Source organism: Panulirus ornatus, chromosome 29 (assembly GCF_036320965.1).
Source record: "Panulirus ornatus isolate Po-2019 chromosome 29, ASM3632096v1, whole genome shotgun sequence".
NCBI lineage: Eukaryota > Metazoa > Arthropoda > Malacostraca > Decapoda > Palinuridae > Panulirus > Panulirus ornatus.
This window is the reverse complement of record NC_092252.1, coordinates 11078540-11102254: the sequence shown is the minus strand read 5'-3', so window position 1 is coordinate 11102254 and position 23715 is coordinate 11078540. Positions and strand designations below refer to the sequence as shown.

The following is a 23715-nucleotide window of genomic DNA, read 5'->3' as shown; positions in this document are numbered from 1 at the left end:
ACCTTTTTCATAGTTTTATGATGAGTTTACCTTCTCTTTATTTAAGGAATGGTTAACATGAGCACAAGAGCACGTCTTGTTGCTCCAGGCTTAGTAGTACCAGGCACAGTTTCCATAACAACAGCAGAGCTCTACTTTGAAGTAGATGAAGAGGACCCAGAGTTTAGGAAAGCAGACCCTGAGGTATGTGCTCAGCTGTCACATAGTTTTGATGTATTGTCTTCATTGAACAAGTATGAAAAATTAGATATATATATATATTTTGTTACATGGTTGCTGTTTTTTGTATTTGTGAGGTAGTGCCAGCAACAGACAAAGACCTGGCACATTTCAAAAGAATGGTTTTTCTTTTTCTCCAAAATTAGTAAATACTTTCTCTTGGCTTTTCTCTTTCTGTTTCATAATTCTATATTTCAATTAAGGCCTTGCCTCAGTGTGGACTTTTGTCCATGACTGGAGCCTTCATCATAAAAGTTTTTCATATACAGACACCAAGTTCAACCTCCCAAACTGTCATGCTCCCATTTTAAACACTCAAAAACCAACTACAAAATGCAACCCCTCACTTCATCCCCTAACCATTTTCCCATACAGAACCCCTTGTGCACCCTAAACAGTATACCATTCAACACTAGTAGCATCAGCAACAAGCACATACAAGTACTCAACATGTTCTGAGGATATACCATTCACTTAACCTTTATCCAAGATACAGAACCAGCACCCAAATCCCTCCTACCTCCTTTCTTTAAGTACACAGCCCTACTTTTTTAATATTTACTTCTGTAATATACAGTATAGATATATTCTCTATGGTAAAAGCAAATGAATTTTTGTTTATATGTAAGGGACTACCAGCTGGTGGTTTAGACATGGGGAAAGAATGCAAGACATATATGAGTAACATCTTGTCTGCACTCTAAACACTACCCATTGCTACAACATTACAAATGTAAGAAGAGTCATATCCATAATGCAACTTACATAATGAAGACACTGAACTTACTCCTAAATTGCCTTGTGCTCACCTGTCCTGCATTTCCTGGTGTAGGAAGATAAAGGTAAGGTAGGATACAATTAGTAAGACAGGATGTAAGGCAAGGTTACAACATGTTGGTGCAAAGTTGTTTCTGGTTGTTGGAACATCAAACATGATCGATGGTGCTTTGTAGAAGAGGGAGGACAAAAGTCTGGTTGATAGTGCCTGGCACAGCATGTAGTGGTGGGACCAGAAATAAAGATTGGTGAAGTGTAAGCATCATGTTTTACCAGGATTCATGTGATAGGTAATAATGGGATGGGATGTAAAATTCTTTGAAGGAGAGAATATGTCACCCCCCCCCCCCCTACACACACACACACACACACACACACACACACACACACACACACACTAGCCTAATCCATGTACCCATTTATCCACCAGCCCAGAGGGGAGGATGAACACTTGGGTTGGATGTAGGCTGACTACCATACCCAGGATTCTAAACCATGGGGTTGGCCCGTGTTAACTCATGGTCAGTAATGCTAACCACTACACCACGATAGCAAGTGAGCATAGAACATATCATGGTCTCAGAACATGACGTAACACATGTTCAGTATATTGTATTTGGTGTTGGAACCGTAATCAGCACATTTTGTCCGGGTAGAATACAAGAAATTGTGATGAAACGGATACAGTGATGGAGAAAACTACAGTATGCAGTGTTGGGGGTAGGGTACAACCTTGGTGGTGGTAAGATATAACCCATGGTGGTGGAGCTGGTTACAAGAGTGGTGGGGAATGATGATAAACATGTTGGTAAGCCGGGGCGGTGGGGGGGGGGGGGGGGGTATGGCACAGTGCTGTAATAAAAGGGTCGTGTATATGTCCCGAGCTCAGGTGCCTGACGTAGTTGAGTTACATTAGACTCACGTTAACATAAAACTTGTTACTTTCATGTCGAAAATTAATCCACGTGAACTGTAAATCTAAATTTGTGTTGGGAGTTGTTGTCTCAGGATGGAACGGCGTACTGAGTTGCATTTTAGCAGCATCGTTGTTGGAAGACATAATATTTTTAGAATCTTCTTCAGGTATCTTATAGAACTGATATTATCAGACTTCATAAATTTTGGTTTGTAAGATATATGAAATACATTGGATATGATATTTTGGTTACAAGAGGTCGGGTTGGGTCTACCCTGTTGTTCTAACTTCCCGCTTTATGCTAATCGAGCTAGACAGTGTAGCCAAAACAATAAGAATCGTCTATATTATTTATTTTATTATTTCGTCATTCTTATAGTTACTGTTATCGATATATTGTTTATGAATGAGTCACATTGTAAAGAATGCTTCAAGGTAAACAATGGTAATGAAAATCATAAAGAATTAGGTTTTTTTTTTACAACTCGGTATGTGGTAACACTGATGAGTGCGCGCGCGCGCGCGCGCGCGAGAGAGAGAGAGAGAGAGAGAGAGAGAGAGAGGCAACAGTGCATTCCATCGTGGTAGGCGGAGCGGCGGGCGGGTAGTCCATACCCACTGACCATACAGCCACGCCCACCCTCGCCCCACCACCCACACTCAGCCTGCCCACCGGCCTTACAGTTATACCCACCGCCACCACCGCCTGGGACGGTAGCGGGCTGTGGCGGCAGGAATGTTCAAGACGACGACGGCTGCACCTTGCTGAAGCTTACTTAGCTCGAGTCCACGGACAGACATACTTGTTGTAACCTCAGGGTTTAAGACTGACGTTCAGATACTTGCAGTGCGCTTTGATGGTGCCTTTGTCCACGTTTATCGGGGCTGTAGCGTCATGAGTCAAATGTCATCGTTGAACTACAGTCCTAAGTAGTGTCTTAAGTAGTTGGTCGTATTTCTCATGTTGCATGGACCATCGATGTCGCCAGTTCGTTAGATGTCGCTCCAGATGTGAAAGACTTGTGGATATTTCTTAAGTGAATAAAGCGGACTTTATACTCTCAATAGTGTAAGCATAAGACATGGAATTTTCGAGGGTATTCCTCACATCTGTATATATATATATATATATATATATATATATATATATATATATATATATATATATATGTATATTACAATTTTTTTTTTTTTTTTATAAAACGCAATTTGCCAAGATGTTGCTCGGTATCTATTAAACTGTATCGTCTCGTTAAGCTCTTCATTTATTTTAAAACATTTGAGTCGAACTTAGGGGAAAATTGATATAACGTCGACTTGTGTGTGAGACTTAATGTTTAACTACCACCATCGTCCAATTCGTGTGTGAGACGCCTGTTTGCACAAAGTCATGTTACAAGTATCTTGGCCTACTGTCTCCGCCTCAGTAATGGTTAGCCTTTATTTAGGACAAATTTGAATTAGTTGAAAGCCAAGGTGTACTAGCGTAAAAGTTAAAAAGTCCTTTAGCTTATTTTTTGTTGTTACTGAGACAACACTCCCTACAAACATTTTTACCATAGAACACCTATGAAAGGGTAGAGTACATTTTTCGTTTTCCCGCGGTAACGGAGGGTTTCACCAATTTCTTAAAGGACTCCCCAAGAAATTCGGCGGTACGCATTTTCCTTAGGACTGATTATAAAGAGACGGGATACACAGCTTGGACGCTGTAGTTGCATTTTATTATATTGTATGTTTGAATGGTAACAGTGCCTCACGACATTATGTAAATAATGCCTATTTCGATGACTAAGAGAGTTTAGGGTTTTTCAGAGTGAACATAGTGGAGATGTTTCTTATTTGTAAGACAGCGTTGATAAATTTCTTCCCTATACGAAATTATGAATATTGGAAATACTTTTTTGCAATATTCTTCAAATTTGTAACGTTACAAGTTTTATGAGGAAATACTTATTTCTGTCTTTTTACTGTACGCTTGGAATATATATATATATATATATATATATATATATATATATATATATATATATATATATATATATGTATATATATATATATATATATATATATATATATTGGGGTGCTGAAGTTAGAGTTAATAACTGAGATGACATTATTCCAGTCAGTGCAATTATCATAGTTTTTAACGTGATTAAACAAGGCATTTGATTCTTGTCCTGCTCTTATGCTATATTTATGTTGCTTAAGTCTAACAGAAAGATCCTTACCAGTCTGCCCAACATAAAACTTACCACAATTTCTACATGGCACTTTGTAGATGCACCCAGGAGAATTTTCCGGTGAGTTCCTGATTAAGATATTCTTTATTGTATTATTGTTGCTGAAGGCAACATTTACAATAAAGGATTTAAGCAACATGGGAAGGAAAGTGAAATTATTATTAGCAGAGAGAACTAAAAGATTCTTGGTGTCAATGGGAGGTTTGGGCTCAACCCTATAGTATGAATTCTTTGCTAACTTAAGGGATTTATCAATGAAAGATCTAGGGTACTTTAACTTAGTTCCAGTAGAATATATCTTCTCAAACTCATCATCAATATACTCTGGACTGCAAATACGTAATGCCCTAAGGAACATAGATTGAAATGATGATGATTTAACTGTTGTCATCATTTCAATCTATATATATTTTACCCTCGCCGAGAGTTATGTCTGCATCATTTATACAGTTAAGGTGCATTTCATGAACACAGATTAAAGTTCAAACATTTATTATCACGTAGAAGGAGAATTTTAGCCTGAAAAAAAATAAGCTTTATAAAAGAAATGCAAATGTAAGTTGCGTGTTAGGTGCTGGGACACGCGATACACGAGTCCCCCTTGTAACATAAATCACACACACCCCGTTTTCCGTATGATGGATGGCCCGCTAATAATAGGTCCGTTACACAGGGTGGTGATAACATTATAACCTCTCTAAACCTACATATGCACATAAACCATAAACGGCAACCATTTTTTCCCCTTCCGTTATCTTTAGTGTTGGTTAAACTTGTCTTGAGCCATATCTTGTATGTAATTTCGTGATGAAGAAGAGGGTTTATTGCAGTCATGTTTGATTATTGGTGCTGACCATTGTATACTAGTTAGTGGTCGAGATTCCTTTAAGAATTGTTTGTGGCATTGTGAGACTACGAGTTAACAGTATGTTGTATTTGAACGCCTTTTCAGTCAGTGTATGTAAGCGTCATGGAATAGTTTTTTGAGATGATGGTTGAATTTCTTGGACATTCATTGGGATATTGATATGTAATTATCTCGTATTCATAATCATATTTTGATTTCCCACCGCTGATGATATATTGATATATAATAAATATGAGGTTATAGTTTGTAGCAAAGGGATGATGTAGATAGTAATGGCAGTGTTCCTGTGTTATGAGACGAGACCCAACCATATCAGTACACCCGTTTTGGGTCAGGGCTTTCGGTGTAATTCCCTCGTTTTTCGTCGTCTCTAGTAGGATTTTTACGTTAATGAATTACATACGAACTAGGGGTTCATGTTAGGATTCATCTATATTTTCTTCAAGACGACATCATAATGTGACACGCCACGATCATTGTTAGAGTAAGACCTAAATATTTTTTGTTCGGTCTTTTTTTTTTTTTCCTATTGCCAGATGCTGTATAAATCGGGATGCTGGGTGAAGGGTGGTTTAAATATAAATATATATATGTTTAAAGTAGAGCCAATTGTGATGGCGTAAAAGTGTTTACAAATTTTTGAGTTTAATAGTTTTTTTTTCGCAAATTGTGGATGGGTACGGGGAGCGCAGATGTCTTCTTGTGATTGGGTTGAATGAGTTCGTTAGTTGATATTCATACAAATTATGATCAGAAATGACTTCAGAGTTCTTCGATTGAGGGCTTTACATGTGCGTGATTTGCGAAAAAAAATAATTTGATTAAGAGTCTGATGCAGTAATGTCTACGATGGCACTTGCATTTTTTCACTTACAACACTGAGTTTTACATATATATATATATATATATATATATATATATATATATATATATATATATATATATATATATATATATCAGAGTGTAGATATAATGACGTTAGCCAGGTATGATGGGTATGTAAGAGCGGAGACGGAAAGCCAGGTATGCTTGAGGAAAGCGCTTGGAGAACCAGATGTGTCGGTCAGTATGTAAGGTCACAGTGAAGTAAGTGAACTGCTCTCAGTGGCTGCGGATGTAGCCAGGAAGATGAATGCCGGTAACTAGACTAAGAGCAATGTAGAGTTTTGGGGCAGTGGACCCACAACACACTTGCCGTTTGCGGATGATGGATGAGGGTGGGTGACCCTCGCGACCTGCTAATTGGCCCGGTGATTGATAATTACCCGGATGATGGGCTGGAGGGTCGGGGCGTGAGGGTGCAAGCACTGAACCCTGCACCCACCCGATTACCTGGCTTTTGTCGGATGTTTAAGGGCTTGCTTGTGGGTCACGCGCACCACCGCTCTCCTCCCCTGGGAACTAGTAACGAGGAAGCTGCGCTGTTCGCCGCTTATTTACGGTACTCCATCGTTGCCTGTTAAATTCCGAACACGTAGTTTAACCTTCAGTTCCTCTTAAGACAGAACCGAGAAGACATCGGACCGATGACGGAGGACTTTTCATCGGGAATCAATGCGGATGATGGTGTGCTTTGATACGCATGCGATGTGGCATAGTCCACGCAGTCCGGTGGTTGTGAAGGCATATATTATTATGGTCACTGCTTGAGCACAGCCTTACGATCTGTGAGCACAACGGTTTGGTTTCCCTCAGCACAGCGGCACAACCCCTAAGGGTCAGGTCAAAGGCCAAGCCATTATACCCTAAGGTCACACGGTCATGCCCGAGAGCGTCATATGACTTGGTGTTTTACCGTAATTTTAACTTAGCTGTGAATGCTTAAGAACCTACATGGGGAGTGTAGAGTGCAGGACGCAGGGTATTATTGTACAGTTGATGTAAGAAGTGTTATTTACAAGTAACACTCTCTCTGATCACATTTCTAGATGCTCCAGATAGAAGTGTACGCAGCATATATTATCACGTGAATGAGTTATAGTTAGATGTGTTGAGGGAGCTTCACTGTATTCCTTCATGGAGATTTGTTGCTCTCTCTGAGGTAACGTGTTGTTAAGAGGCCCATTATTTCATTATTTCAGTCAAGGGTGATACTCCCTTAGGCTAGGTTTATAGATTTTTATTGCCGTGTAAAAATGGGATGTTTAAAAGGAAAACCGCGTGGATGGGGGTTAAGTGAACAAACATGGTTTGGCTGGTCATATAGACCGACCGTTAATGACCCTTTTCTCATTGTTCTGTGTGTGTGAAGATCATTGTTCTTCGTGGTTGAGGCGTCAGTGACCAGGCAATGTCCCTCACAGTTTGATGTCATTAAACTATGAATGTTTCCTCGAGTTTGACGATGGTTAGCGATCATTACCTCCAAATCGGTCCTTCAGGAAACGATCAGAGCTCCTGAGAGTTACGATTCAGAGCTCCTGAGAGTTACGATATTCGGTAACAATTTGTTTTGCCTTGGGAATATTGAGTGTCGGCGTATAGTTACCTGCGAGAGGCAGGCGGCAGTAGAGGGTGTTAGGAGACAGTGATAGTTTCGGGTGGACATTCGCGTCTTGTGAAGGTCTTGGGCACAAGGTTCACCATAGATCCAGGTGAGGAAAGTATTTTCTGCTGTCACTTCCATGGTATTATTCCTCCTCCACCGGTGTGTGTTAAGAGGTCCTGTTCCATACCTCCAGAACCGTTGGTTGGGTGACCCCGAGACCAGTAGGTAACAGAAGAAGAGTGCTTCGTTATTCGGTTTTTGGCATCAGCGTCGCGCACCTTCAGTGGCTATCATACATCTAGTAGTTATCATACGTCGGGTAGTTATCACACGTCCGTCCATGGGTATGATATATCTAGTGGCTGTCATACGTCCAATGGTTATCATATGTCCAGTGGTTATCATACGTCCTTTTGGTCATCATAAGTCCACTGGCGATATATCATACGTCCTTTTGGTCACGATAGTGCGTTCATTGGGTATATCATACGTCCTTTCTGGGCACGATAGTACGTTCATTGGGTATATCATACGTTCTTTCTGGGCATGATAGTGCGTTCATTGGGTATATCATACGTCCTTTTAGTCACGATAGTACGTTCATTGGGTATATCATACGTCCTTTTGGTCACGATAGTGCGTTCATTGGGTATATCATACGTCCTTTTAGTCACGATAGTACGTTCATTGGGTATATCATACGTCCTTTTAGTCACGATAGTACGTTCATTGGGTATATCATACGTCCTTTTGGTCACGATAGTGCGTTCATTGGGTATATCATACGTCCTTTTGGTCATCGCACGTTCGGCAGTGATCACCAATTTCATGTTATTTTACAGAGAAGTGAACACGAATCATCGTGAGCTTTTGATGGGGCATCATAATACTTCTTTTTTTATTTAGATAACATCTGAACTGTCACGGTAACAGTGTTCACCGTGTTGAACACACTGTCCCAAGTGTTGGGAAAGGCCTGATAGGTTTACACTGTGGTAAGCTCACTGAAGAGGGAGGTATATAATGACGTCGTTAGGCCACACAAAGCCTCCACCGTCGCCAGCTCAGTAGGAGGAGGCGCTCCTGCTGCCTCCCCACGGTGACTGGCTCGTCCCTCACCTCGACCAAGCTTACGATTTTGTCTGGTGCCATAACTCGGCTATGTTAGTTAGGCTGCTATCGTTCCTGTCTTGCCTGCAACAGTTAACATGACATTCATATACTGTGTGAGTATATATATATATATATATATATATATATATATATATATATATATATATATAGATATATATATATATATATATATATATATATATATATATATATATATATATATATATAGATATATATATATATATATATATATATATATATATATATATATATATATATATATATATATATATATAATGTGTGTGTGTGTGTGTCTGTTTCTAAGTATGTATATGTAGATGCATACACCCGCAGTGTCTTATAGGTTTGAGGCGTGTTAATGGGGGGCTAATTGTACATTACCGAGTACCTGAACTTTGATAGTTGATGCATTTTTGGTATCCAGTCGTCCCCTCCGATTTGCCTGCTGTGTCTTTTTCCATATCAGCAGCTGGGCTCTGGCTTCCGTCCTATTCGAAATCAACAGGTGGAATTGGAGCAGAAGTGCTCCAGCCGGCAAAGCCAAAGGCCTGTGGAATGTCCAGACGAAGAAACTTTAATCTTCTGGCTGTACGAAGATTGTTTTCGTTGCGTAGCAGAACCTGCTGGTATGACGGGGAAAAAGTTTGTTTTCAACAGTGAACGCGACAGGATGAGTTCCTTGGAAAACTTTTGTTACTAGATATTAAAATGGGTTAAAGTACGACTTGTAGACTGATGTGTTAATAGAAATAGTGCGATTACAAAAAAGATTAGAAACGTGTCTCGTGTTGAAAGACTATTATGCCGTAAAAGGCATGATAAAAGTCATGTAAACTGAATCTTATAAAACTAACCGATGGAAGCGAATGAAGAGAAGTCGTTTCACATAAGGTATTTTTCTTACGACAGCTTGAAGCACAGGGCGTCCTCAGTGTCTTTTATCACCATAATGAATTACATGATTTTATATCACGTTATTTGGCTTATGTATCCAGTGTGATCTGTTGGGCGCCCTCATTCTTGCCTGACACAGATTGATTCTGCGCCAGTTGAGTGTGATATTTTCCGGGGCATTTGAGGAGTTACTGGACGAAGTGCAGCCCAGAACGCTTCCGGGAAGTCGTCATGAACACCTTCCATTCCACTGTCTGCTTACAAATAGCCAAGGTGGGGCTTAAGGAGTTCGCTTGGTCGGGGAACCATCAGACAGGGCAACGCTCGGCTATACCCAGGCGTCCCCCCCACCCCCCTGTCACCTGCTAAGAAGCCTTTGGCCAGTGGCCATCATGTTAAATGGGAAGGTTACCGATGAGCGAGTGCCTGGTAACTGGCGGGCACGACCTCCTCCCGGACCTTCAAGCGTCCTGAGGTAGTACGGGACAAGTACCTACCTGCCGGAGTCTGATGAGGCTGTACGTCGTTAAGCGTCGCGGGGAATATACGGATGACGGACACGGTCGACATCCATCCCGTATTCGCAGCCGAGATAGAGGATCCGTATATCCTGGTTGGACTACTTTGCCCCGTGTCGTTCCTTCTGGTTCGAGCAAGAGTTGGAGACGGTCATTTGAAGTGGAATGTCTGCTCCTATAGGTCGCCAAGCCTTCGACTTGTGATATAGTCTGGAGAGTGCGTTATCTTCCCTCCAGTGCCCCGGAAAAAGTTGTCTGATGCAGAACCGACAATCCTCTGGTCGAGGGAAACGCATATGATGAGTCTCATTGTTGGGTGTGATATGCTAAGACTGCGCTGAGACCTACCAGGAAGGTGGGTGAGATCGACCAGTTGGTGTACACCGTCTCATGTGGAAAAGTGTTCGTCACGGTATAAACATGGAAGGACTGAAATATGATATAATGAGACGGTTTACTACCGCCCTGCTTCATCATGGATGTTCTGCCACTTCCTGGAACACACCCCCTCCCTCCACTTGAAAGCAGAGTTCCCTACGTTAAGTGGTTTGGCGCGCCAAGATATGGGAAACGTGCAATGTACACGGATGATATTACACGAGGGTTTTTTTTTTTTTCGATACGGCGTGTAAACCTGGACAGGTATGGGCAAGAAGGACAATGAAAGCAACGAAAGTCTTTACCGTTTCGACTAAGAAAAGCGATGGTGCGCGTACACCGTCCGTTGTGAAGCCACCCAAAACTTTAGTATTCTGCAAGGAACGGATGACGTAAACATTTTGACTTAATAGTTAGTTTGTTTCTATTTTTATGAATGATAGCTTTTGTTACGATGTTCTAAGCTTGAGGATCGTTGAGCTTTTGTGTGTGATTTGTTGAGATACCTGAAGAGGATGACTTCATCTATCTTTTGTTAAGATGTCCTGAGGTAAGGCATCTGAAGGACAATGTACCGTCTTCTTTCGTTAAGATGTCCAGAGTTAAGATATCTTAAGGGGTTTGGCACCGCACAGCTTTGCTTGTGATACTCAAAGCTTACCTTACTTGATTGTGAAAGGGTAATTTCCTATTTCTTTTTTGTGACAGTGTCTTATTATTTTAGGCTTCCACCCCTTCCTGAAACATAGATGCTTATGAACAGAAAAGAAATATGCTCTATGTGTATTATTCACATGAATGTATATAACTTATCCTCGAAAATGATGGTCGAGGTTTCTGTATAATCAGCTTTATACCATTTTGCAGTCCCCTGTATACACTTGAGAACTCATTATTGTCTTGCATAGATTAAAATCCTCCTCCTTGATATGCAGATGCGCCATTTTAGTACTATCCTCCGCTGGTAACGACGGGGTCGTAACTGTCACGCTCGTGTGTTCCCGAAAGCAAAAGGGATTATTGATAACATGCGAGTACTCACACCGGGGGCCTCAGTGGGTCGGATCGGTTCCAGAGGCAGCGTTGATATCTCCGTCTGGATCTGATGGTTTCCTTTGAGGAAGGAACCTCTCATGGTCCTGGTGAGAATGGAAGGTTATGCCACGACGGTGCTATGTGTAATTTATTTGCCTGGAGACTTGGTGTAATTTTGTGGCTGTGTCTCATAACAAATGGAATCCGTGGTTCCCCGATTACGTGAAGAATATGTCGGTGTAATTCGGTGGTTACTGTAACAGTTGGGATATTTAGTGCCCTTGTTATGTTAAGGAAATGTGGGCGAAATTGGACGGTATGCTACATTAACAAGTGACATTGGTAGCCTTGTTATGTTTAAAAGAAATGTGGGTTCATTATTCAAGGGCTCGACTGAAACGCACGTCCGATTGTCTCGGGAGAAGTGAAACGAATCGGTGGGTCCACAGACTTCCCTCCCCCCAGAGATCAAGCACCGAAGCACCCAGAAGTCGTTCACAAAATCTGTCTTTTAAAAGTGGATCTAAAAGAGGTGTTGTCGTCGGTTTGCACCATCCGTGTTGCTGTGTGGTTCTTGGTACTTGTAACTTGGTACTTGTAACTCAGATCATCGGCATTTTAAAGCTGGTGTAGTCATTGTATTTTAAGGTAGTGGGATGGAGGGTTAAAAGAATCTCTCTAGCAGAAGAATTTGGCTTCCCTACGAGACCGATTCACACACACACACACACACACACACACAAACCTCGAATGGGGATTAAAAGGTGATGTAGAGCATTGAACTGGGACGGTTGCGTCTTGACAGTTTGCACACTTAGTTTATTTTTGTATTGTCAGGAAGTGCGAGTGTAATTGGTGGTCGGGGGTCGTTACAGGTGCAATGTTTCCTGTGTGGCAGGAAGCGCACAAATGTTTATTTCTGATTCTCGGGGATGGGGAGTGTCATAATGGTTTGGTATTGTTTCCTCTGTAACGATAATGGTTCAGTCGTACACTTTATGATCTCGTGGAACTTCCATTTCCTCACTGACTAGAATATCTCCACCGATGAGGATGGCTCGAAAACCTCGCAGGAATTGAAATTTATATATATATATATATATATATATATATATATATATATATATATATATATATATATATATGTATATATATATATATGATTTCAATTCCTGCGAAGCTTTCGAGCCATATGTATATAAACTGGTGAAGGTAGAGTTTTTTGAACTCCTAGACTGTGTGGAGCTATGACTTTTATATAAGACTTTGGAAGGAAAACAGTTTCTAGATTTAAGGACAATAATGATATTTTTTTTGAGAACTTTGAGGTAGAATGAATTAGACCTTGGCCTAGTGAAGGATAGGTATTCTTAGTGAACTTCGAGCATGAGAGCATTATTTTTTTTTTTCGAGAAATATACGTCATTAGTAAGAATTTTGAATGAACTTGGAGAGCAGGTATATATTTCTTCTTACTATACAGGAAAGAACTTTTTCCTTTTTGAGGGATCATAACGACGAATGTATGTAGGTGCGACTTGGCTAGCTCGGCGTCACGTGCTTTCAGACACTCGCTTCTAAATGTTCTTCAAGCCCCAGGTGAACACAAGAACATATACGATGCTACTCATATGTTTAGGGAATATACTTCCTATTTTTATGATTTCTCTTAAGAACAAAGAACTCATTGTTCGGCTGCCAGACGAACTCTTTTTAAGTAGAAGGTGAAATGCCCCTTTTTTTTTTAAACGGTCGAGTGAACATGAAGAACAAAGAAGGTGTATTTAAAGTGTCGGCTGAATAACTTGCATATATTAAGGGGGGATCCGCGGGGGGAATGGCAGCCATCAGCTGTACGTATCATCGACCTTGGGAGGTGTAGCTGTTGGTTATCATAGATGGCTGGGAGGATACACCCCTCCTACCTACCTTGGTGGGTGGTGTGGCCCAGAGGAGGTCTTATTCCCAACCACTCTCTCTCTCTCTCTCTCTCTCTCTCTCTCTCTCTCTCTCTCTCTCTCTCTCTCTCTCTCTCTCTCCTCTCTCTCTCTCTCTCTCTCTCTTTCTCTCCACACACACACACACACACACACACACACATATGTGTGTGTGCGTGTATTGTAAGATAAAGAAGTATCCCGCCACTTCTTGTGTGAAACAATGTGACACCAAGGAAGAAGTATTTTGAGAAATCCCCGTTGGTCTGGCTGGCTAAGCTATCGCGGTGATCTTATACAGATTGCCAGCGACATATCCTGTCATTTGCCTTAAATAAATGTTATATTCTCGTATTTCGTCGGAAAATCGCTTATCAAGTGGAGCTAGCATTATTATTAGGCAACTTGTGGCAGACAAGTCACGCTCACCAAGCCAGCCGAGACAACACGAGTCGTATTGATCCTTTGGCAATTACATCCGTCCCATCCAGGAAGACGCGCTGGTGACCGTGTGTGTGTGTGTGTGTGTGTACTCTCGTGCAGGATGTGGAGGATGTGTGTAAATGAATGAAGAGATTCAGTGCACTTGATCCTTCCTCTTGTGAATGGAAGCGAACTTTATAGAAAGGTAACATTATATATATATATATATATATATATATATATATATATATATATATATATATATATATATTATATATATATATATATATATATATATATATATATATATATATATATATATATATATATTATATATATATATATATATATATATATATATTGGAAAGGATCACAATTTTGCGCGTGATCAAGATATTCCTATGAGTCCACGGGGAAAATGAAACACGATAAGTTCCCTTATCGTCTTTCATTTTCCCCGTGGACTCATAGGAATATGTATATATATATATATATATATATATATATATATATATATATATATATATATATATATATATATATAATATGTATATATATATATATATATATATATATATATATATATATATATATATATATATATATATAATTTCATAAGTAATATTGATAACTGCGCCTCACAAACAAATGGTGTATTGTTCCGCGCTGAGCGGAGGTAAGTGAGAGGTGGGGGTGATCTAAGCCCAGCCCGGAGCAAGAGAAATAAAAGGTGTAATTGAGGGTAGAGGTAGTAATTACCTGCTGGCTAGCCTGTGGTCCAAGGGGGGAAATGGGGGAAGGGGGTGGTGGTGATGGCTCCCTCCCGCCCACCGTGAGATGCCACCACCACCGGCAAGATTGAAAACCATAATGGAGCCGATACCTCACCGCCCTGTTACTTCTTCTTCTTCGTCTTCCCACCGTGCGATTGATCCTGGGTCGTCGAGTCCCCGATGCCTTCCGTGCTAGGTGGGAGCGACAGGTGGTATTGTATGTTTGCGCCCGTTGTTGAATGATGGGGCAAGAATCGATGGGCCACTTTCAGGGAGACTCACAAGTTGATAATGATGATGCTCAGAGGATCCGAAGCAGTGGAGATGGGGGGGCGGCGCCAGTAATTTGTGTATGTCTGTGAGAGAGAGAGAGAGAGAGAGAGAGAGAGAGAGAGAGAGAGAGAGAGAGAGAGAGAGAGAGAGAGAGAGAGAGAGATTTTGAACGGCAGGCTGGAGTGGTAGGGTCTGATGTGTTCTGGTAGTAATTGCTTCGTAATGACAGAATTATACGGAGCAGTAGAAGCAATGCCGCCTGTCACGATTTTGATATCATTATCAATGACAAGACTCGACTTGTATTTCTCACCATCGTAACGTATACACCTTCACTCTCGTCCCTCAGTCTCGTTATCAGTTGAAGGTGCTGTTAGATTCTGGAGTCATTTGGAGAACTGGTAGTGTGATAGTTGACTGATATGTACATATTAGAGTTTTGGTTTTACTGCAGATTTTACATGACCGACGATGTATATAGGCACATACCTCAGGGCTGATTATTGTTAATCATTTTGAATGAAAAGCTCGATTAGATGTAGTCTTATGTTAAAGTATTGTTTACATGGTTGGTCTAAACTTTACTCCTATTCTGAAACCTGAGTATGATGTTCATGTATTGTTAAGGCGCTGGTAGTATTTTTAGCATGGTGTTGGAAGCTGGGTTGGTGATGTGGGAGACTAGGCTAAGGGCGTGGAGGTTGGGACCCCCACATCTCAGGTTTGTGCGCCCCACCCAGGACGACGTGGATGTGGCGCTTTAGGGGGTCGGAGCCCCCGTGGAGGCACAAAAACCTTTACCTTTGGGCGGCCCCATTCTCGGTCTTGACTCCTGGGGCCCGACACAGCCCGGCAGTCCAGTGAAGGCTACTGGCCAGACCCCAGCGATGACAAGGCGTCTGTCCCACCTCCATTGTGCAATTGCTACCGTGTCAGGCTTCTGTTGGCTTAATGCCGACCTCTTGTTATTGTGTGGTGATCTCACTCCTCAGGTGTGAGACGTAAGGGGTTCTTTATATAGCTCACCTTGAAGGGTACAACAATGACCAGGGTCGGAGGAAGGGTGGGGTGGGGTGGTGGCTGCTGGTGGCATCTTTTGACCGATGTTTCTGATTTTGCGGAGTGCGCTGAGCGCCTCGGCGGTGTGTCCCTTGCTCTCTTTGCCGCCACGTCCCGCATCATGCTCTCGTTCCAATGTCCTCACGACGGCAGGCGTTCGCCACAAGTAGATTCTCAATATTCATGCGTCGTAGTGTTGAACGCCAGCCGACTAGGAAGTGGATGTGGACGAGAGAAAGCTGGCATCCCGTCAGCCGATAGGAAGGACTCGGAGTCACAGGTTAAGAGTGGATGTCAAGAGACCTACGGATGGAGGCAGTGCATCCAGGAATGCCAGGTAGAAGAAGAAGAAGAAGAGTCGGACGCCCAAGCATCAAGTAAGGAGTTCGGTCGCTGGGGAAACCACTCGTCAGCCGTCGCAGTAGCTCCTCAGATGAGGCGTAATGTAATATCCAGAGAGAAAATAGCCGTTTTGTTTGAAGCCACTCGTTAAACAATGGTGAGCAAACCCCATCCCGGCGGGTGTTTGTGAAGAAGAAGAAGAAGAAGAAAAAAAAAATGGCTTGTGAAGCATACGTATTGGTCCAGGTACCCCCAACCCCCCCGGTCATTAGCCGGTGTTGCTGTAAGCTCTCGACAGATAGATTATGGATGCCGCAACCCAGAACGAATCGAATACTTGTGTAAAAACCCGAGGGTGCGCGGTTCTGACTGCGTGAGGTGCAGGGTAGGGTCCCAAACGGAGGAGGTAGTGGGGCGACTGGTGGGGGATGGGGGTTGGGTAGAGAGAGGAGGAGGAGGAGGAGGGAGGAGTGGAGGTAGTGGTGGTGGTGGGAGGAGGGGCACGGCACCAGCAGGACGTTGCCAGTCCTCCGCTTATGGGCATGAGGGAGCAGGTGGTGGTAACCAAGCTGCTTAAAAGTGTCAAGCCTTCTTTGTGGACTCTGTCCTCGTCGTCAGTAGACCTGCCCCAGCACCAGTCACAGAGACTCGATCCAGGCCGCCAGAAGCAAAGGATGTATCTTTCCCCATGATTCCTCCTCCTCCCTTAGTCCTAGTGCTAATGATGGAGTCTCTGTCCCCGTCATCAGACTCAGTATCCCAGCCCAGGACCGCAATGGTAGTGATAGAGCTTCAAGTCCCATCCACCACCAGCGAGGTCATGAGAACCACTGTCCCAGGACCAGAGTCACACAGTCAGTGGCCGTGTCTAGGGTCCGTGTTCCAGACCCACAGCTCCGGTCTTGAAGACCATAGTTCCAGCTATCAGGGACACAGTCTCCGCTAGCGAAGCCTCAGTCCCAGCCGGTTGAGCTACAGTCTCAGTTAGCCACCAAGGGCCACAGTCCCACATTCAAGGGTATTACAGGCTTAGCTAGCCACAAGGGCGGCTACAGGCCGTGCCACCAGGGCTACAGTCCCAGCCACTATGACCACAGTCTCAGCTAGTCACAAGGGCCACAGTCCCAGCTACCAGAGCTACAGTCTCAGCACACTACCAGAGCCACAGTCCCAGTTACACTCAGAGACCCGTCAGGGCTACAGTCTCAGCTAACCGCCAGGGCTATAGTCTCAGCTAACCACATGGGCCACAGTCCCAGCTAACCACCCGGACCATAGTCTCAGCCAACCATCAGGGCCTCTCCCGCCTCCTCCCCCCATTCAATTTGTAGATGTATGATGGAGGATATCTGTACCAAAGCGAAGCTGGGACGACTGCGCGGCGAGCAGCGAGTGGCCAACACGGGCCGGCATCAGGTAACGAGAAGTCAACGAGGAGTTCTCACTGGGACAGAGGTGAGGTGACTTGAGTGAATAACGAGTATTTTGAACACCGTCCTCCTCCGGCGTCCATTGGGAAACGAGAGAGAACTAGTGACAAGCTCAGCCCTTTACCCGAGGGGGTCGGGGACTTAGGGGGAACGAGCGCGTGGAGAATAACGTCCTACCATGGCGAGGCAATGGATCGTTAGGGCATAGTGATAACGGGTTCATAGGGAGTAGCGAGCACCGTCCTACCCGGACAGGGTTCGAGTAACGAGTGTGTGTGTGGGAGAAACAGCGTCGGGTATTGCAGTGCGCGCGGCGGTGCCCCGGCTGACCTGCTGAGTCGGACCGGTTTCCTCGCTCAGGCCAGAGCGAGCACTGGCGCTCCTCCGCCGTAACCATTCGGACTCGTTACTTCTCTGCATCTTTGCTCGCGTGAACGATGCGTTTTTTTTCACGTCGTGCTACGGACGAGGCCAGGTCGTCGGTAGTTTTGGTGGACAGGAGGGAATAGGTGAGGTTGTGAGGTCACCAGAGTGAAGGGAAGGTCGGGTGAAGGTGGTCACGAGGGACGAGGAGCCTGGGAGAGCCGGCGGGGGTGCAAGTGTGCCCCCCCACGGTGTGTGTTTGGATAGTCGGCGAGGAGGCAACGCTAATGAGACCAGCACCCCTCCTCCCTACCCCGTCTCCCTCCTCCTTCCCTCCCACCGTCTGCCGGCCTCCTCCCCCTCTCACACCGCCTCCCACCGTCTGCCTGCCCCATCCCCCTCCATCCCACCGTCAGTCTGCCCCTTCCCCTTCCCCTCCTTCTCTCCCACCGTCTGTCTGCCCCATCCCCCTCCGTCCCACCGTCAGCCTGCCCCTTCCCCTTCCCCTCCTTCTCTCCCACCGTCTGTCTGCCGCCCCCCCTCCCTCACACCCCGCCCACACCGTCTGCCTGACCTTCCCCCCTATTCACCCCTCCCACAGATTGACTGCCCCCTCCCACTTCTATTCTTCCACCGTGTTCATGCCCCTCTCCCATTCCCCCCACCGTCTGCCTGCCCTCTTCCCCTTTTCTGTCTCCCTCCTTCACCATCCCCACCCTCCCATCTGCCGTCGGTCTGTCCCTCTCTTGTGTTTTTGTCTCCTCCTTCCCACCCATTGTCAGCCTGCCCCTTCCACATCCCCCTCCCTCCGTCGTCTTGCCCACCTCCCCCATCCATCCCACAGTCGGCCTTTCCCTTCCCTCCATCCCACCGTTGGCATGCCCCCTTTCCACCGTCGGCCTGCGCCCTTCTCCTACCCTTATCCAACCCGCCACCTACCTACCTCCCCACCAGCCAGCCAACCCACATACATACCTACATCCTCTCTGCCTACCAACCTACTTACCTTCCTAATGTCTACCCACCAATCTACTTACCTCCCTAATATCTACCCACCAATCTACTTACCTTCCTAATATCTACCCACCAATCTGCTTACCTTCCTAATATCTACCAACCAATCTACTTACCTCCCTAATATCTACCCACCAATCTACTTACCTCCCTAATATCTACCCACCAATCTACTTACCTTCCTAATATCTACCCACCAACCTACTTACCTTCCTAATATCTACCCACCAATCTACTTACCTTCCTAATATCTACCCACCAGTCTACTTACCTTCCTAATATCTACCCACCAACCTACTTACCTTCCTAATATCTACCCACCAATCTACTTACCTTCCTAATATCTACCCACCAACCTACTTACCTTCCTTATATCTACCCACCAATCTACTTACCTTCCTAATATCTACCCACCAATCTACTTACCTTCCTAATATCTACCCACCAATCTACTTACCTTCCTAATATCTACCCACCAATCTGCTTACCTTCCTAACTTTCTGCTGACTTATCTACCTCACTCACTCAGTCTGCAGGAGGGGCCTCTGGTCAGCAGTTGGGGATAAGGCTTAAGGAGGATCATATACAGGGAATCTGGTTAAGGAGGGATAGGACAGCCAGGGATGATAGAAGGGACTGGCTGGTGAATGTGCGGAGGACGAAGGTGAGTGTGGCCGGATGGTGAATGTGCGGAGGATGAAGGTGAGTGTGGCCGGAGGATGAAGGTGAGTTGCTGGAGGGTGATGGTGAAGGTGAGTTATTTTGTCTACGGTTAATGATGGTGGGTGAGGATGACCAATGTGAGTATTTTGATAGTGATCAGTGATTGTAAGTGTACTGATACAGCATGGATGATGGCAGGGAGGGTTTATGGTTGTTGATGGTGAGAATACATCGGTGGTGAGGGTGAGAGTATACATGTAATGATAGGAGAGGTGACAGTGTGTGGATAATGATGGTGTGAGTGTATGGCGGCTTATATGATACGTAGAGGTGGTGAATGTGAGTCTTCGGGTGGTGAAGGTGAGTGTATATGGACGACATAGGCACGTTTACTGGTGAATGTGGTTGATGGTGACTTGTACGGATAATGATGATGGTGAAGGTGTGTTTGTTGATGATATTGATGAGAGAGAGAGAGAGAGAGAGAGAGAGAGAGAGAGAGAGAGAGAGAGAGAGAGAGAGAGAGAGAGAGAGAGAGAGCTTGTGCGTGTAGACCTTATAAGAGAAACAAACAAAGGACACATTGACGTCTATGATCGCGATCTTATCTTCGTCTCCGCAGGACGCGGGCAGAAGTAAACTCGCCTGCAAAGGGCAGAGTGATACCTGATCCTCCGTTGAGAAATTTAAGGAGGTAGTGTGGGAGAGAGTTGACGTAAGGGGGAGTGAGTGTGGGAGAGAGTTGACGTAAGAGGGAGTGAGTGTAGGAGAGAACTGACGTAAGGGGGAGTGAGTGTGGTTGAGAGTTGAAGTAAGGGGGAGTGATTGGGAGAGAGTTGACGTAAGAGGGAGAGTGAGTGTGGGGGACAGTTGACGTAAGGGGGAGTGAGTGTAAGGGAAGGTTACCGTGGAATGCTAGGACCAGCCTGAGCCTCATGCAAGGTTCCCTGGGACGACCAGAGAGGCAGGCGCCAGGTGAGAACACAATCCTCTTTCTTTTTCTAACGATACACAAACATGGTTGTTTGAACTGGTGTTATCTTCCGGAAAAATCTGGCGGTAATGTGTCGTTAGTTTTAGTCTTGCTAACTATATATATATATATATATATATATATATATATATATATATATATATATATCGTTCATTTTTACAAGCATAAAGGGATTATTTCTTCTGTTTGAAACTTATAATATATTTATATTTTAAGTGTACAATTCTGCTATCTCTTTGTCAGATAAGAGTTACGTGTTCGTAATATTCACTTGAAGAATGTAGCACTTCATATTTACTTAATATCTGTGCCACACATCACGTAAAGATTTCCTTAAAGTGTTTGGTGGACATATGTATCTAGTGATATATATATATATATATATATATATATATATATATATATATATATATATACACACACGAGCCCAAAAATTGTTGCGGTCGTGTTATGATGTGGCAAATGTTGTGGTCGTGTTGTGATGTGGCTGGCAATGCCTTGGTCGTCGTCTGTGCTCAAGTCTTTTCGTAGTCTTTTGAGGTGTTGGCTTCAGCACGATGATTTCCGTTATCATTGACCCGTTGTGATTTTGGCGATAATCGCGAATGTGGTACTTGTATCACAAATACTGGCCAGGTCGATATTGTGGTTGTGTGTCCCCCCTCCTACACACACACACACACACACACACACCTACACCGGTCACGTATAAAAAAAGGGCTGTCTAAAAATTGTCGCTTGTTGAAGTTGAATGCAAATCAGGTTGGAATAAATCACTCGGGAACAGGGAAAGATGTGGTTGATGATAGACATAATGAATCCTTTACCGGACACAATGAACCCATATTGCCGATTAATAAGTAACATGGACAGAAAAAAAAAGGGGGAGGGGGAGGCAGTATTTATGAATGGGAAGTATTACACTAAGCCACATTAAGCACCTGTGACCACGGCATTATTTTTTTTTCTCGTTCTTCCTCGCGCATTTTTTTTTTTTTATAGTGTAGTACTGCGTTAATGTCCAGATTGTTAGTGACTTTAAATAGGTTACTTTGTGACACATTTTCCTTTTTGGATATGTAAGAGGTGTTTCTTCTTCAAAAAAAAAAAAAGAAAAAAAAAAATATATATATATATATATATATATATATATATATATATATATATATATATATATATATATATATATATATATATATATCGGATGGAAAGGGGCCATTCCCTCTTCTTAAACACGTTAGCTCACAAATTCTGGCTGGGTTTCATATGCGTAAGAGTAAATAGAAAGTTGCTCAAGCTTCACCAGCATTTTCCTCTAACGATGGTCGAAGCGACTTCGCCCGAAACCAAGAATTTTAAGAGGGTGGAGAGCGAGGTAATTCCCACCGCGGTATTGCTGATGGCTCCGACATGACGGTGTCCGCGACCAGTCCATAGGGAGCATGTTAGGACATGGCTATGCACGGGGGATGCGGAGTCTCATGTGCACTACACTATGTGGTGATACACGAAATAATAAGGACAGAATAAGGAGTGTATCACGTATCACAAGGTGATACACGAAATAAGGACAGAATAAGGACTGTATCACAAGGTGGTACACGAAATAATGACAAAATAAGGAGTGTATCACAAGGAAGTAAAGTCTGCCTGGAAAAGCCTCTAACCCAAAGGTTTGAAAATTATGCTGATGTGTGTCGAGGTCATTATGTATGTTGGGGGTAATGACGTTTCGCAGCCACAAAAGGCTACGACGACGGTCGTAACCTTGGGGTGGGGGAGGAGGAGGGGGGAAGAGGATCGTACGACGGTCGTAACCTTGGGGTGGGTGAGGAGGAGGGGGAAGAGGATCGTACGATGGTCGTAACCTTGGGGTGGGTGAGGAGGAGGGGGAAGAGGATCGTACGATGGTCGTAAGAGGAATGTGAAGAGCCGTAAAGCAAAAGCAACAACCACTTAACCTCTCGCGATGTTGTTGTGGTCGGATCATTCCTGGTAATTAAATGTTTGGAGGAGCGAGTCTTCTCTCTCTCTCTCTCTCTCTCTCTCTCTCTCTCTCTCTCTCTCTCTCTCTCTCTCTCTCTCTCTCTCTCTCTATCTATCTATCTATCTATCTATCTATCTACTTCGTTATTTCTTCCTTTTTCGTTCCTTTATTTTTTTTTTTCTTGCATGATTCAGATCGCGTGCTTGACTCAACCTTAGTGAAATGGCTGTCTTGATATTTTACATTGCTTCGTTTGACGTGGGTTTATATATATATATATATATATATATATATATATATATATATATATATATATATATATATATATATATATATATATATATGATTACTTATACATATGAAGAAAGGACTTGACTGTCTTCAGGCCTCCTGTATCTCGACCTTGTATTTCAGTATACAGCCTCTCCAACTCGTACTGCTGTCAACATTTACCCTTTCCTTGATATATCCACACGTTCACATTTCTGTTGCTGAAGAGGTCTATCCTCGCGTCCTATCTGACTCTTCTCCTTGCCCTGGTGCCGGCTGCGCCCACTGGTATTATGGTTCCAGAGAATTCCAAGAAAGTGGTCAGTGTTTACATCAACTTAGCCTCGCGGAGGACTATTATAGAAGTTTACCTTCCTCTCCTCCATTGTGGGTAGTTCAAGGACTTTTTACCTCTTCACGTACCTCATATTTTCTTCTACTTTTCATGTGCCATTCTTCCTTCATACCCAAGGAGATTCTTTGGCATATTTTTCTCTCTCTCTTCAGGCGAGAATGTTGAGATGCTGACGTGTATTCTATCAAGGGTCGAACATCCGAGACGTGGTTGTTAATTCTTTGTCTGTGTTCTTGAAGGTGGTTTTAGAATCGACCAGGATGTTATGTTCTTCTCTCATGATCGCCGTGTTATAGATTAATGGTTTTGAACTTTGTATAATGTGGAATCCGAACTCCCTCAGAGGCTGATTCTTGCAGTTT

The 23715-nt window shown here is 43.6% G+C and overlaps 1 protein-coding gene across 6 annotated transcripts in view; it reads left to right on the top strand.

Annotated features, from left to right (window-relative positions):
• rg (A kinase anchor protein rugose) overlaps positions 1–23715 on the top strand; it is a 662216-nt gene that overhangs the window by 189557 nt on the left and 448944 nt on the right. For all 6 annotated transcript variants that reach the window (XM_071679213.1, XM_071679211.1, XM_071679212.1 and 3 more), the window contains one exon: positions 47–183. In XM_071679213.1, coding sequence (XP_071535314.1) covers positions 47–183 — 137 coding nt within the window. The remainder of the gene's footprint in view (positions 1–46; positions 184–23715) is intronic.